Source organism: Echinops telfairi, unplaced genomic scaffold (assembly GCF_000313985.2).
Source record: "Echinops telfairi isolate 266 unplaced genomic scaffold, ASM31398v2 ScPeMD7_4;HRSCAF=17, whole genome shotgun sequence".
Classification (NCBI taxonomy): Eukaryota; Metazoa; Chordata; class Mammalia; order Afrosoricida; family Tenrecidae; genus Echinops; species Echinops telfairi.
The window spans coordinates 41,845,631-41,861,083 of NW_022103900.1; the positions used below are offsets into that span (position 1 = coordinate 41,845,631).

At 41.1% G+C, this 15,453-nt stretch overlaps 1 protein-coding gene across 1 annotated transcript in view; it reads right to left on the bottom strand.

The window, feature by feature from the left end:
• Positions 1–228: 228 nt before the first annotated feature.
• The window catches only part of PIEZO2 (piezo type mechanosensitive ion channel component 2), a 600,576-nt gene continuing 585,351 nt past the window's right edge, over positions 229–15,453 (bottom strand). The window contains exons 55-61 of the mRNA XM_045298343.1: positions 12,070–12,258; positions 11,556–11,648; positions 9,991–10,163; positions 6,719–6,847; positions 5,272–5,351; positions 2,584–2,767; positions 229–1,682 (exon numbers count right to left, since the gene is read on the bottom strand). Coding sequence (XP_045154278.1) covers positions 1,430–1,682; positions 2,584–2,767; positions 5,272–5,351; positions 6,719–6,847; positions 9,991–10,163; positions 11,556–11,648; positions 12,070–12,258 — 1,101 coding nt within the window. The 3' untranslated portion in view covers positions 229–1,429. The remainder of the gene's footprint in view (positions 1,683–2,583; positions 2,768–5,271; positions 5,352–6,718; positions 6,848–9,990; positions 10,164–11,555; positions 11,649–12,069; positions 12,259–15,453) is intronic.

Genomic DNA, 15,453 nt, shown 5'->3' on the forward strand with positions numbered 1-15,453 from the left:
AGAACAGCTTCCTCTATAAAAACAATCTGTTACCCAGCATCCCTTCCTTCCATTGCTCACATAGTTCATCCGAAGGAGAACAGCACAACCAACACAAAGTAGCTTCTACGTCTCCACTGATGTTTTCCAAATCCTGGATACTCTATTGAAAATCTTTCATGAAAAAGGCAGAATAAAGGATCAATGAAAATGTTTTTGCGACATATGGTTTATTTGAAGTCAGTCCTGCACCCACATTACATAGTATAATTTTTATCATTCTAATCCATTCAATGAATCGTTTCAGAAACTGCTTTTATATGGATTGAAAACTACATTTCAATCATAAATTTTTCATGCTACATTATTATTCCATGAAGATGTGGTATTATCAATAAAATAATTTAAGAAAAGGCCATTTTTATTTCCCCAAGCTCAATATACAGATTTCTTTCATAATTATGAACTTAAAAAACCCGTCTCAGATGTAAAAATGTGAATTGGAATATGTAAACTCCTTGTTATACCTGAAAAATAGGAAGGAAGTTGTCAAATACTGGAAAAATCTTTTTGCCTTAAATCATCGACACGGGAAAAGCATGTTGACGGGTGGGGAGAAGGCAGGAGAGCGATGATGACGTCGGTTATTAAAGAGTTACAAAGTCAGTTGTCCAAATGCAACTGTGGGGTAGGGATTCTTTCTAGTGTGTGCGCTCTCACGTCTCTTTCGTGAGGGGGAGTCACTGAAGTAGAACCATTACTATCACCGAAGAAAGTCACTAGCTGGGCATCCACAAGCCAGTTATCTACATAGCTGTTTTGCTGATCTTATTTTTCCTGAGAAGTCACTGGTATTTAATGGAAAGATAACTAATTAGTCTTCAGATAAGGCAGTAATTTTATCTTTTTGCTTAGAGTGAGGCTTTTGCTTCCATTGGCATTCTGAAAGGTTTCTGGCCCATCTCTTCCCACCCCAGGAGTGTTCAGCCTCCTATTGCTGTTCGGGTTAGAGATACGCTGAAGGCTCACGGAACACCATCGTAGCAGCTTCCCATTTGCAGATGGAGCACTGCAGGTTCTCTGATGGTATCGTTTCACAATGGCCTATCTTCAGCAGCGTGAAACACGGGGTGCCTTTCCTTCTCAGGGCTCTTTCTGTCTTCTTTCTTTGCGGAAGAGGGTCGCAAGGGATTCCTTCTGTAGGCAATCGGAATGCAAGATCCTGTTGACTAAACCAAAGTAAGCAACCCTGATTCCAGAGAAATGGAATTACAAAGAACTTCAGCAGAGCCTTAACTTGCCAGGTAGCTTTTGTGTCAAAAGGAAGGGAATTCCTTTGGCCACCTGTCAGAAGAGAAGCCATTTCCATTGAACTAGAAAATGCTTAGCTCTTATGAGAATATTGTGCTTTTTTGAAAATTCACATATTTGCAGTCTTTGTCCTAGGGTATCAGTCTGCTTTTTCTCTGGTCCATTTGATCATTGTTTCTGGCGAACGGTACAGGAATATTAATTTAGCATAGAGATCTTCCTCCAGCTCCAGTTCCCCTGTCTCTCGGACTAAAAAAATATCTGTGCACAACTTCAAAATTCGATCCACATTTGGAAGCTCTTCAAACATGATGGAGTGAGAAATCCCACTGAAGAATTCACGGACAAACTTCCCAATCACAAGGACAACTGAAGCATATAGTCCCATGATCCTAAAGGAAAAAAAAAATGAACAGGAAGTTTTGTAGCAGCAAAATATGGTTAATAGGCTACTTCTAAAATAAAACAAAAATAGCATTTTCCATCAAATGCTAGGATGGAAGATACAATAAGCTTTCACAACTTAAAATTTCTCCCTCTTGTGGAAATAGTAACTTTTTTTTTCTGGATAAAAAAGGAATGAATATTCTTTGTTAAAAATATATATACATATAAGACTTGAACAATGAAACACAATTTTCAATCTTATATTTGAAAACAATCAGTAATAATAGTTTTATTGCTTATATTATTTATAGAAATTATAATATGCATGATGGAAATTTGACTGTACTAGAAGTACTTTTCCACCACTAGATCTTTTCACTTTAACATACTTATGTCCTGAATATTTTTTAATGAACCACAAAAATATAATTTTTGTAGAGATTCATTTTGAAAATAAAATACTGAATAGAAAAATTCTCCTGATGACATCAATTCTCGTCAATAATGGGTATAGATTTTAGCCTTATAATGTGCTTATCTGGTAAGATCTAACCTGTTATAAACTATGGTGGTCAATTGACCATATATATAAGTTTCAGAAAAGAAAAAAAATAGATAACTCTATGCTGTTTCTGAATTTAGACACTTAATAACATTAAACTATGCAACAACAATAAAATGTGCAGTAAGGAAACAAGGGAATGTGGTTTTTAGCCCTCCCTCACTATAGACACATACAAACACTTTGAACTCTTTGGGACTCTGGTTTATCAATCTTTAAAATGAAGAATCCACAAAATGCGAATTTTAATACAAAATTCACAGTCCCAAGAATATAAAAGGCTTCCCATCCATACATATCTATGACACATTCTTGTGACTATAAATTGTGAAATGAGTCCTTACCCATAGCCAGCCAGGAAACCAAGACTAGGGGGACTGACTTTGTCATTGAAGACAATTAGTTCTAAGGCTGGAGTGTCCTGGGGGAATACTCTTTTTCCAGCCAGGTCGAGAACCCACCACTCACTGTTTGAGTCAGTTGTATTGTCTCTGGACAAAATGATGCTGATATCCATGAAATTACTTTCTGGAGAAAGAAAAGATAAAGAACATAAGTTATCTTGAGAATTCAGAACATGCACAGCAGTTGTTCTCCGATGACAAACCTTGGTCACTATCTACGGCATACAGATCCAGGATGAAGAGGACAGACGGCCAGGAAGAAAACATGAATGGGAAAAGACCTCTGTAGGGGGTTTCTCTCTTTCAGATGAGATTCCATGCATTATAGCTGTATGCTCGTGGTGGACAACTTACCAGGAGAAAGTTGAAGATCCATCCTTGGGAATTTGTGCTGGTAATTCCCAACAACGAACGAGAACTATAAAAACCTAACTCACCGACTTTTGATTGAAATGGCTGATTCATTTATATTACCAGTATTTAATAAGAGGAAGATACTCTATTACAGCGGTTCTTGATCTTCCTAGTACCATGGCCCTTTAATACCGTTCCTCATGTTGTGGTGACCCCAAACCATAAAACTATTTTCATTGCAACTTCATAATGGTCATTTTGCTACTGTTACGAATTGTAATGCAAATATCTGATATGCAGGATGTATTTTCTTTTTTAAAAAAAATTTTATTAGTGACTCATACAATTCTTATCACAATCCATCCATCCATCCATCCATTGTGTCATGCATATTTGTACATTGGTTGCCATAATCATTCTCAAAACATTTGCTTGCTACTTGAGCCCTTAATATCAGATTCTCATATCCCCCCTCCTTCCCCACTCACCCATCCCTCATGAACCCTTGATAATTTATAAATTGTTATATCTTACACTATCCGACGTCTCCCTTCACCCACTTTTTTTGTTATCCATCCCTTAGGGAGGAGGTTATATGTAGATCCTTGTAATTGGTTCCCTCTTTCCACCCCAACATCTCTCCACCCTCCAGGTATCGCCACTCTCACCAGTGGTCCTGAAGGGGTCATCTGTCCTGGATTCCCTGTGTTTATAGTTCCTATCTGTACCAATGTACATCATCTGGTCTAGCCAGATTTGTAAGGTAGAATTGGGATCATGATAGTGGGAAGGAAGCATTAAAGAAGTAGAGGAAAGTTGTATGTTTCATCGTTGCTACCCTGCACCCTGACTGGCTCATCTCCTCCCCACAACCCTTCAGTAAAGGGGTGTCCAGTTGCCTACAGATGGGCTTTGGGTCTCCACTCTGCACTCACCCTCATTTACAATGATATGATTTTTTTGTTCTTTGATGCCTGATACCTGATCCCTTCGAAACCTCATGGTCACACAGGCTGGTGTGCTTCTTCTATGTGGGCTTTGCTGCTTCTGAGCTAGCTGGCTGCTTGTTTATCTTCAAGCCTTTAAGACTCCAGACGCTACATCTTTTGATTTCTGGGCATCATCAGCTTTCTTCACCACATTTGCTTTTGCACACATTTGTCTTCAGTGATCATATCGGGAAGGTGAGCACCCACTGATATGATTTTTTTGTTCTTTGATGTCTGATACCTGGTCCCTTCTACACCTCGTGGTCACACAGGCTGGTGTGCTTCTTGCAGGATGTATTTTCATTGTTACAAATTGAACGTAATTAAAGCATAGTGATTAATCACAAAAACAATATGTAATTATATCTTGTGAATATTTATTTCTAATGACAAATAAATGAAAAGTTGTCTTGATGCATGGTGTAGCAAGGGTTACAGTCTTCATGCTGGGTACTCGTATGTGGGCGTATCTGGATGTGGGCAGAGATGGATAGAGGAATGGTGTCTCAGTTCCTAAGACCATCGGAAATATGTGTTTTCTGATGATCTTAGGCGACCCCTGTGAAAAGATCGCTCGACCCCCAAAGGGGTTGCAATCCACAGGTTGAAAACCACTGCTCTATTAGTTACAAAGGGGGTTACAAAATTGCATATGATAGTGTTCCTTATCTCTATGGGGTAAATGTCATGACCATCAATTTCTGGGTGGATGGCTACTACCCTAGGAAGGGCATTGACAAGATCCATTGGAGAGATCACTTCTGGTTGGTATGACTCATGAGGCCTTACAGAAGCAATGACTTTTAATGTGGGTTTGACTGAATAAGCATGTGTGAGTTAAAAACCTTGATAACTAAAATAATCCCAAAGTAGTAATCTTCTGTCATCCCTGTTACAATGGAAGTGGACAATTCAAGTTGAACTGCTGAACATTCAAGTATATTTCGCGCTATTATTTTATTGTTCTTCTTGTAAGGAGTCAATATATTTATTATCAGAATAATTCTGCAAAAGTTATAATTGCTAGTAGAAACAAATAAGAAGACTGATTTATCATTAATTTAAGTCGCTAAAAATATTTTCAGTCAATCAGGTTCTACATCAACAAGAAGAAAAGTTCCTAGGTAACTCACACTATTAGTGAAGCTAGACAGGGTTTATGATTCTTGCAAGCCATGCCACACAGGGAGAGATAACTGGAAAAGAACTTGACAAAGTTTGGAAATGTAAAGAGTGAATAAAAGTATGATCGAAAGGCACCCCATATAGTTCTGATCATTCTTACCAGATAAAAGTTGCTTTATCGGTTTTGAGTTAGAATCACTAGGTGCTTTCACATAATATGGGTAGATCTTTTCTATAGTCCTATGCAGTAGGAGAGAAAAAGAGATGTGATTAATTTGTTTAATCAATCTAAAGTTGCTGTTCTTTTTGCTATTTTTGACCTTAAAATTAATTATGGAAGCTCTCGTCTATCTACATAAGTTGTTGTTGTTAGCTATCTTAAAGCCAATCCCCAATTCAACCCAAACACAGAAGAATGAAATGCTTCCCAGGCTTGCTCTGTCTGCACAATTGGTTGGGGATTGAACTCCTGCAATGTATATGGCTTCCAGTGGCTGATTGTCAGAGGTTGATCCCCAGGACTTTCTTCTCAGACTGGAAGCTCTGGCAAGTGTCTATGCACAAAGCACATCGGTCAGGGATCCACAAGGAAGGAGATCATTTTACTACTGGGTCACACACATCTTACTTTATGAATTTTCATTATAATCAAAACTCTCTGAAGCTGTACACATTTGCCAGGCAATTACCTGGACCCAGATGTATATACAATCTCAGCACACAAGCTAACTAAAACTGAAAGGGTTCTGAAGGGATTTTCCACATCTGTGACTTTTTTGGAAGCCAAAGGTTCGCCATTCTTGCTGGGTCCTGTCACCGTGATCAAAAGCACTGGGCACTATTCTAATTTTAAGCTTTAGGATGGAACGTCATTCCGGGGATGAGTGGGAAGAGCCTCCTGCCGGTCTGGACCCGACTCTCCACTGCTGTCACCGCAGAGCTTAGTGAGCTCGAGGACATTGTTATGTTTCCCTAGATCTGTGCTCTCCTCGAGAACGAACGGTGGAAGGTTGGATGATCATTCTAAGCCCTTCCCACTTTGTTGTTGTTGTGAGGTGCCCTGGAATGCATTTTGAAACGTAGAGACACCAGGCGACAGATTAGAACTGCTACACAGTGTTTTCTAGACTTGAAATACATCACTGTGAACATGACAGTCTGCCTGGCCCAAACCATGGCAGTCTCTCAATAACTATGGTATTCAGTCAACTAAATGCTGGACAATGAATAAGCAAGACTGACAGAAAAATGGATGCCTTTAATTTATGATGAAGTATATGAGCTCTACCATTGGCTTTTAGAAGAATGAAAAAAAAATATTGCTGTTTGAAAAAGTACAGCCAGGATGCTCCTTTGAAGTGAGGATGGTGAGACTTTGTGTCGCTTGCTTTGAATACAAGAGACCAGTAGTTGGGGAAAGACATCATGCTCAGTCTAAAAGAGGAGACTCTCAGATGGATTGACATGGGGACTGCAACAATCAGCTCAACATAACAATTGTGAGGATGGCACAGGACTAGACAGACAGAAAGAAACTGCATTTCATGCACAGGGTATTTGTATGCAGCGGTCCGAAGCCACCATACGGACAGGGAAAATCAACTTACACTGGTGTGTTGGAGCTTTCTGTGTCATTCCCAGCTATCATTTTAGCTATGTTCTCTCGAGTGATATTTTTAAGAGGAAAAGAAAGCTTATCTGTTGCTATTTCTGCTTTTGCACCCAGAGTCATATTTCTGTGAAGGAAAAACAGGAAAGAAAGATCAGTGTTTGTGGCTTTCCAGATGTCTGGAAGAGACTCAAAAATCAACAATTCTAAATGTGATGATTGTCACCATGTTGCCATTGAGTCCACTGTCATCCGTCCCAACATTTCCTTTATCCCTCATTTCTAAGTCCAGCATTGAAGACAAGTCAGCAGAACCCAGGGAGACCACCGTTTCCACTAGGGGAGAGATGAACTTGAGCAGGCAGAGCTACCGGCCAGAGTAGACTGGATTTGGTGCTCTAGTATGAATTTTAAACGCCTGCTCATATCAACCACATGACGTCAATCTCCATGGTGACTAATAGAATCTATGATTTTTACAGAATGTCCACCCAATCAAAAACTAGGCAAATGATGTAAACAGTTACTTTATAGAAGAGGATATTCAAATGGCCAACAGACACATGCAAAGATGCTTAATATCATTAGCCACCAGAGAAATGCAAATTAAAACCACGATGAGATACCATTTCATTCACACTGGAATAGCTAAGATAAAAAAACAACAATGAAAATAACACGTGTTGGAGGGGATGTGGAACACAGGACTCTGTGTCAAATGCTGGTAGGATTATAAAATGGTACAAGCACCCTGGAAGACACTCTGGTGACTCCTCAAAAATCTAGAGGTGAAGCTGCTGTAAAATCTAGTAATTCCATTCCTTGATACATGTTCTAGGCATGACACAGACATGCACACCTATGTTCAATAGTGCTATTCACCATAGCAAAAAGATAGAAGTAACCTAAAATGCCCATCAATAGTTGAATGATATGTAAAATGTGGCACAGACATATCATGAAATACTACGTCGTAATACAGAAAAATGTGTTCTCAAAACAATTTACAGTATGTGTGAAGCTGAAGCACATTATGTTGAGCAAAACAAGTCAGTTACAAAACAAAATAAAAAACAAAACACCCCCCCCACACAAATATTATATGTTCTTACCATTATGAAATGATACAAATAGGTAAAAAACAAATGAACAGAATTAACATTCATTAGGAGTTACCAGGGGTGAGGTAAGGGGTATGGAGACATGATCTCTAGGTAGACACCCTTTTTTTATAGAAATATAAAAAATGGAACCGATAAATATGGGTGAAGTTCACACAGCATGACTGATGTAACTTATATCAACAAGATAGACACAGGGAAGAGGGATGAATGATGGGTAAATGCTGGATTGTGTATAGATTTACAGCAGTAATGATAACTAAAAAGGGGGGAGGTGTACACATTCGATTCTCGGTTTGGAGTTTAGGACCACAGTCTTCAGGAGCAATCTAATCGATGAGTATAACATAGTTCATAAAGTTTATCTACTTCCCAGTATGTTGATAAGTGTCTGAGGCCTTAACATGTCAAAAGTAGCCATCTAAGACACAGCTATTTTTCTGTATTCTTCTGGAACAAGACAGAAAGGAGGAAACCCAAGAATCAGTGAAGCAAATGGACTATAGGGCTAACAGATACACACGCCACTGGCTCCTCCTCTTCTTGAGAAGAATTAGATCATTCTTGGCTGTCACTATTGAATGGTGTGATCAAGAGCACAATAGATGAATCCTGATAAAATAGGGAGAACATGTATTTGAACTTCAAAGTCTTAATGTATCTAGACCTGCTGGCCCTTTTGAAGCTGAATGAGTCCCCAAGACTGTGACCCCGGATTACCCTTCAAATCATAAATGGAAGCTATCTTCTGATGACACCTTTAACTAAGTGACAGCTACATACACGGAGTCAGGATTGCTGTCTTGCATTTCTTTGGAAGGACAAAAACAAAAAGCCCCCCAAACCCCACGATATAACACCAGAGAATCCACAGCCATGTTAGAGCAAAGTAGAATTGAGCTGGTTGGGCGGAGTGGGAGGTGGGGGGTCAAGAGATCAGGTCGGTTGAAGTGAAGTCACTAGAGCAGCAATCATGAGAATGTGGACACGATGTGAAGAATGTCACAAATGTGACTGATCATTATGTCTCGGGAGCAGAAAGGTGAGCTTGGTTTTATTATGCATATTTTCACCAGAAGGAAAATAAAAAAGTGCAACAAAGAAAATGTTTGATCTGAATATTTTTTAAATGTGTGTGTGTGTGTGTCTTTTTAACTATTTCCGGGGTTTTGTTTTTGTGCCTCTTCAAAATAGAAGGCAATGTAAAATTTCGACCGGATAATGTAAACTTGACGAGAAGCGTTTGGAACATTTAAAGGGAGAAAAGTACGATGTTATGAGGAGATCTTTAAACTCTGAACAACCCATTCAAAATAATGAGTGTTTCCTGTTCTCCCTAGACTTTGGAGAAGGCTTCCTTCTGCACTTCTCAGAGTGCACATTCTAGTGCCAAGTTAGAATGTGCTGCCCTGGACTCAAGGGAACTGTGAGCCACTGCCCTGTGAGCTCGCTTCCTGGGCGGCGTCATCAGAAGGTGGGAAAGGAGACTAAGGCAATCCCCTGCCTCTAGCAGTGGGGGGCCTCCTGCTTCGTCAAAAAAGACTGGATTTGGGGATGTACCTTTTGGAAACAAACTTTTCTAAGATATGCTCTGTATAAACAAGAGAAGTTGGACGCAGTGGCTGCAGGCTAGCCAAGGACTTGGGTTTGGTGGGAAGGAATCTTCATCAGTCCTCCCCCTTTGAGCACTATTAACGCTCGTATTGATCTTCCCGTCAGACCTGGGGAACAGATCTGTTGGAAGGATAATAGCGAATGTCCGGTTTATGGATGCTGCAAGTGCGTCATTCTGAAGCTCAAACTTGAACTTTTAAAGGAAATCTTACAATTGACCCAGAATCACGGCTTTTTCCTCTGTCGCTCTCTGGTCCATAGAAGTGATTGCTACCTTCTCTTCAAAAATGGAAATTACTAGTAGAAAGGGATTCTAAGAAGTCCTTAGTATTTTTTATTTTTTGTACATGATCATTGATCAATTCATTGTTTGATATACAAAAATATTAACTTAAAATGGAAATGTCCCATTGTTATAACAATGAAAATAAAAGACATATTAATCTAATTTTGCTCACCTGATATCTTCCCACCCTTCCACCCCAGGCTTAGATTGGTTAAAAGGAGAAATTATTCATAGAACTGTGGTAACTACCTTTGAATACTCCATGAAAAAACAACAGAGAAGCTACTGCTAGGGTTCCGGAGTTCTTCCATCATTTTCTTCTTACTGGGAGGGCTGATGGTCCACAAAGAATTTGAGTTTCCTTCCAGCTCTGCTACCGTGACATCTTCTCTTTCATAATTTTCCAGAAATTGCATAGCAGCCTGCATGGACCCAGACCCACAGACATCACATACGTGCTGCATAAAGAAAGCAATTACTCTACCTTTTAACTGACTGTCTGGAAAGCATTTCCTGTGAAAGGGAACATTGTCTAATTGATTACCCTGAGTATCCTGCGCACTAGTTTTAAATCCCTCCCCACAGGCGGGGCAACTATTAGTCGTATGTAGTCGTATGGCTTCATTGTAGTCTAACTGTTGCTATCACCAAATAAACTACAGAATCTCTCCAAAGGAAAGAGGAAAACTCGGACATTAACGGAGCATTTCCACTCTTTGATAAGTAGGACAATTATCAACTTCTGGGGAGCCTTCCTCTAATGTCAAATGCAAAATTGAACCCAGCAGGACACAGTAGCCCTGATCATCTCCAAGGTTACCTTCGACTCGACGTTGTGAGCTATGTGCTGGTAACCTTACGAAAGAGAGCAGCATTGGATCATTTTCTCTAAATAAAAAGTACTATTTCTAAAACAAAGTCTAATTATGAAAATAATGTTATACCATGAAATGTTTGGAATATAGAGAAAACGATAATACCACCTACAATGCCACTACCAAATTACTGTGTTTTAAGGAATTATATAGTTTATAGAATTTGTGGTGATGATTTTATTTTTACACTATAAGTCATTAGGAAAGTCTTTTCACACACCCATTCACTCTCACTGTCATCCAGTTGATGCTGGCTCATAGAAGCCCTGTAAGGACAGGCTAGAACTGTCCCTGTGGGTTTCCAAGACTAAACCTTTAGAGGAGTAGAAAATGTACAAATCTTTCTCCTGGGAAGTGGCAGGTGGTTTCAAACTGCTGACCTCATGATTAGTACCCCAACCACTAAGCAACCAGGATGCCCCTTTATACATCATAGCATCTAAATAACACAAAAAGTGTAAGCCCTGCCTTCTCCCACAATGACCACTTTAGGGTAGCCAGTACCCTGTCCCTCATGGACACTGTAGGTAATTCAATAAATTCCCATTTGTTGAATCTTCAAAATGCTTCCAATTTTCACTAATATAGAGAATGTTTTAATATAAAACACCTACATTTAGTTTTTGCACATACTGACTTGCTTCCTTGGGGTAGATTCCCACAGTAGGTGTACTGTGAAACAATCTCTGTTGAGCTTATGCTAGAATGTTCTGAATTAAAATTATGTTTAGCAACATTTACATCTAATAGTTTAGCTATAACTTTTCAGATGCTACAACTGATTAATGGTGAGGAACCTGCTGACTATGTGTGATACGTGCTAAAAAGCCCTTCTTCCCGCCACCACAGCCCTTGGCAAAAGAACCGATAATACAACAATCCGTTAGCTCACCTAGATGAAAGGTCTTCATTAGAGAGCCACTATATGCATTTACTTACTGTGTCCTTAGAAAAAGAACCCATAAATTTTCCAAACGTGGTTTGGTTCATAACTTTTAGCTGGCTTTGTTGGGCACTCATGGTGAAAATTGGCTGGAAAAGAAAGGTGCATGGTATTGTCAATGGTTCTGGAGTCTCCTCTGAGTCTGGATGAACTGAAAAGTATTTACATGGTATAGTTGTATAGTCTACTAACTGCCCTTATGCCAACTGGCCAAGGAGATGTCTTTTTAAAAGTGATAACTGCTGTACTCAACACCAGAACAGAGATATGCATCACAATCTTTTCTGCCTTAGTTCATATGTTCCATAGGACCGGGCGGTGTTTCATTCTGTTGTTCACAGGGCACATCTAACAGCTTCACAACGTAGGAGTACTTACCAAAAGGTCCACATTTAGGTAGAATAATCGAGTCCAGAAAACCTAACTAAACATTGCACAGGGGGTTACCCTGGCAATACCAAATAGGTAGGTGACACTGAAAGCAAAACCACAAGCCACCCCTTTCATTACCTGGTATCCTCCCAGGGTGATTGTGACAGAGACATCCAGGGGCTGGTTGATCACACCAGCAACAGACTTGATCAAGGACATGAAGAGAAGAGGAAACCATACGATGCAAATCAGCAGGACAATGATCATGCCGCCCATGCCGTACTTCACCGCCTTCTTCTTCTTCTGTCCCCGGGGCTGAGGATACCTCTGCAACAGAGGGTGCAAAGTGCCAACTGGTGATTGACAGATGGGTAGGAGGCAGGTACTTTTCACAAAGAGGCTTGGGGCTCGTGCTCATTTTGATTCTGCTCTGCTTGCTCAGGAACAAGGATGACAAGCCCTACCCCAACATCCGGGTGAGGGGCAGTGGTGAAGGTAAACGTGCAGTCAGGGTCCAAGGGAGCATAGCATGGGCCACCAAGTGGTCACAGTAGCAGGGTAGGGGATAGGGATTTTGGTGGGATGTTGTCTGGATGGCCCACAAAGTGGGAAAAGGGGTGGCCGTGGGGACATCATGAAACACTGGGTGGGTTAGGTCAGGGCCAACACCACTAGTCACAGAAGGCTCTGAGGGCAAGAGAAAGAGTACACATTCTTCTCTAGTTGACAGTCACCTGCATGAGCATTGGGGCACCTGTGGGCAAAAGCAGTCAGTTACCTGGTTTCTGCTCTGAACACAAGCGAGGGCAGAGGAATCTCTGGAGCCCAGTGGCTCCAGATGATACCCCACAAGCCTGGCCCTCCCTTTGAGCCCCCAACCCCTACAGGGAACTTACTGATGATTGGCTATATCCCTATTCATGGGTTTCGTGCCTGCTTTGTGGCTGGCTGAGTCTCCAGACTTCCTGCACTTTCCTTCCTATGTATGGCTTGTGTTATACACACCTTGCTTCACTCCAGATTTGTCTACATTGTGTTTCTGTCTTATTGGAGACTCCATCAAGGTGCCTTCCTGTGATCCTCACTCAGGACTACTGCCTTCAATGTTCCAAAATGACCACGCCGTGCCACACCAGGGGGTGGAGCACCTCTGCTCATGTTTCTCCTTATTGCTGCTTTTATACAGTTTATTCTTCCAGTCAACACATGATATCATTCTTGATTTTTAATTTCATCTTTCCCATTAAGAGCACTAGGATTGTCACCTGCATCTATTTCACGTGGTTTTCTTGGGTCTTTGGTGCACAGGGGCAAAATGGAGCGTCTAATTAGGCCCCCATCTTATCTAACTCCCTCGTTCAGCAGCATCTTATAGTTTTCACTGTATAAATCCTTCATGTCCTTTGTTACATTTATGCCTAGGCATTTTACTCTCTTAGATGTTATTATAAATGGAATTGTTTGTTTAATTTCCCTTCCAGGTATCTCTCTGATGCCTTTTTTCTTTTTTTATTGCTCCATCAGGAACTTCTAATACCATGCTGAATAGAATTGGTGAGAGCACACATCCTTGGCTGGTTACTGACTCCAAAGGGAAACCTCTTAGTCTTTCCCATGATTATAACGTGAGCTGTTCATGTATGCCCAGAGGAATTGCTCTCCCATCCCAATCTTTTTTTTTTTAAGGGTTTTCATCAAGAAAGGAAATTGGATTATATCAAATGTTGCTGTTTTCTGAATCCGTAGGGATGATCATACAGTCCTTTTTCTTTGGTCTGTTGATCATCCCTGTATTCCTGGAATACATTCCAGTTGGTCGTGGTTGTCTCACAGAGCTTTCACTGGATAAGAATAACGGGATAAGCACTAGATTGTTGAAGTACAGAGCACTGCTGGAACCCCTCGGGAAAGATGTGACCCCAAATGAGGGTTGGAAAAGGCCTCTGGAGAAAGAGGTGTCTATATTGAAATCTACACATTGGAGAGGAGTTACACAAATACGAAACTTGGGACAGGATGTAAAGACAGGAAAGTCTTCTCCTGAATTGTCTGTGAAAGTAGATGAATGGAGACATGGCTGGGGCAAAGGATTCAGGGACAAATGTAGCAATGTAAATGCTCCCTTTCCCTCCTGCTAAGGGATTTCTTCCATCAGCTCTCAGCTCCTTCCGCACATATTCGAATTCGCGAGCCTTCCTTTAGGAGATACTCTCAGAGCATCTTTTATCCCTGTTCATGCATTTTCATCGATTTCACGAGTCTGTGTATTTACTGAACACCTTTCTCCCAATGCACTGCTAATTCCAGGAAAGCGGAGAACCTGGTTATGTTCGGATCGTTAGTCCACGTCAGCCCTGAGCTTAGAGCACTAGGAAGGTGCTTCATAAATGTTATGGTCGATTGCACAAAAAAGAAAAAGAGAAGAAAAAGTTCTCGAAATGTTTCTCATTTCTGTAGTCATGACCTCAGCGGCATGACTTTATTACCTCTCCACCAAGTTCTCTGGACATTTCACTCCAGGCTTTTGATGTGCGTTGCAGCAGAAAGGGGTGACTATTACTGTGAGGGGATATTTGACGTTCACTCTGTGCTTTGGAATGTGCTACCACCACGAGGCGACGTCCAGCTGGCCTCCCTGAGCATGACTGCATCCATGGAGCGGGAGTCTAGCCAAGCGTGGGGCACCTGAGGCAGCCACGGCCCCGCAGCCACAGGGGTGACCTGACAAGAGCAGCAGCACACATGCCCACCCACTGAGAAGCAAATAAGACAGTGGTTCTTCCAAACCAATACCTTCCGTTTATCCCAGGAGTTTGTCAGCAGCGGTCGGTTACTGATAGGATATTTGCTGAATGGATCGCTCCAGGAACTGAAAGGGGACTGAACACTTCTCGGCCAGATGTGCTATGACATGAATTCTCCTCTCCATGCTCCTCCATGTACCCGGATAGCTCTTGGTGACCGTCTCTTAAGGGAGCCACTTCTGAGCCATCTCTTCTTTTCCATGACACCCCTACAAGCTTCCCCTGCTCATCGTAACTCAGTTTCCTGGACTCTCCCAAGTTGATACTAACCTTTCGTTGTCCATATTTCAAATAGTTAAGCACAGCTATTATTTATGTCACCATCTAGTTTTTTTACATCAGACCAAAGACTTCTCCTCACAGGTCAAGCTTTCCTTTGCCACCCTGGCTGCGAGCTTCAGTGTCCCTTTGAAACAGTGGCTCTCATAGTGTGATCGCATCCACCCTCCTGTTCCAGGTCCATCAGCTTGTGGTTTCCTCAGGACATGCGTGTTCAACTTTGCTATAAACAACCCTAATTTCCACCCACAGAGACATCGAGCCAAAGTAACATGGGCCACCCGACAGGGGAAGCTTCAGAAAACACTTGAGATTGTATGAAAGGACTTTCAAAGTGGGTACTATCAAAATGAGAATAAAGGCACTTCATACCACTTGGCCTAATATTTTTTGGGAGGTACTTCTACTACTATTACATTTGTTAAACTTTGAAATATCC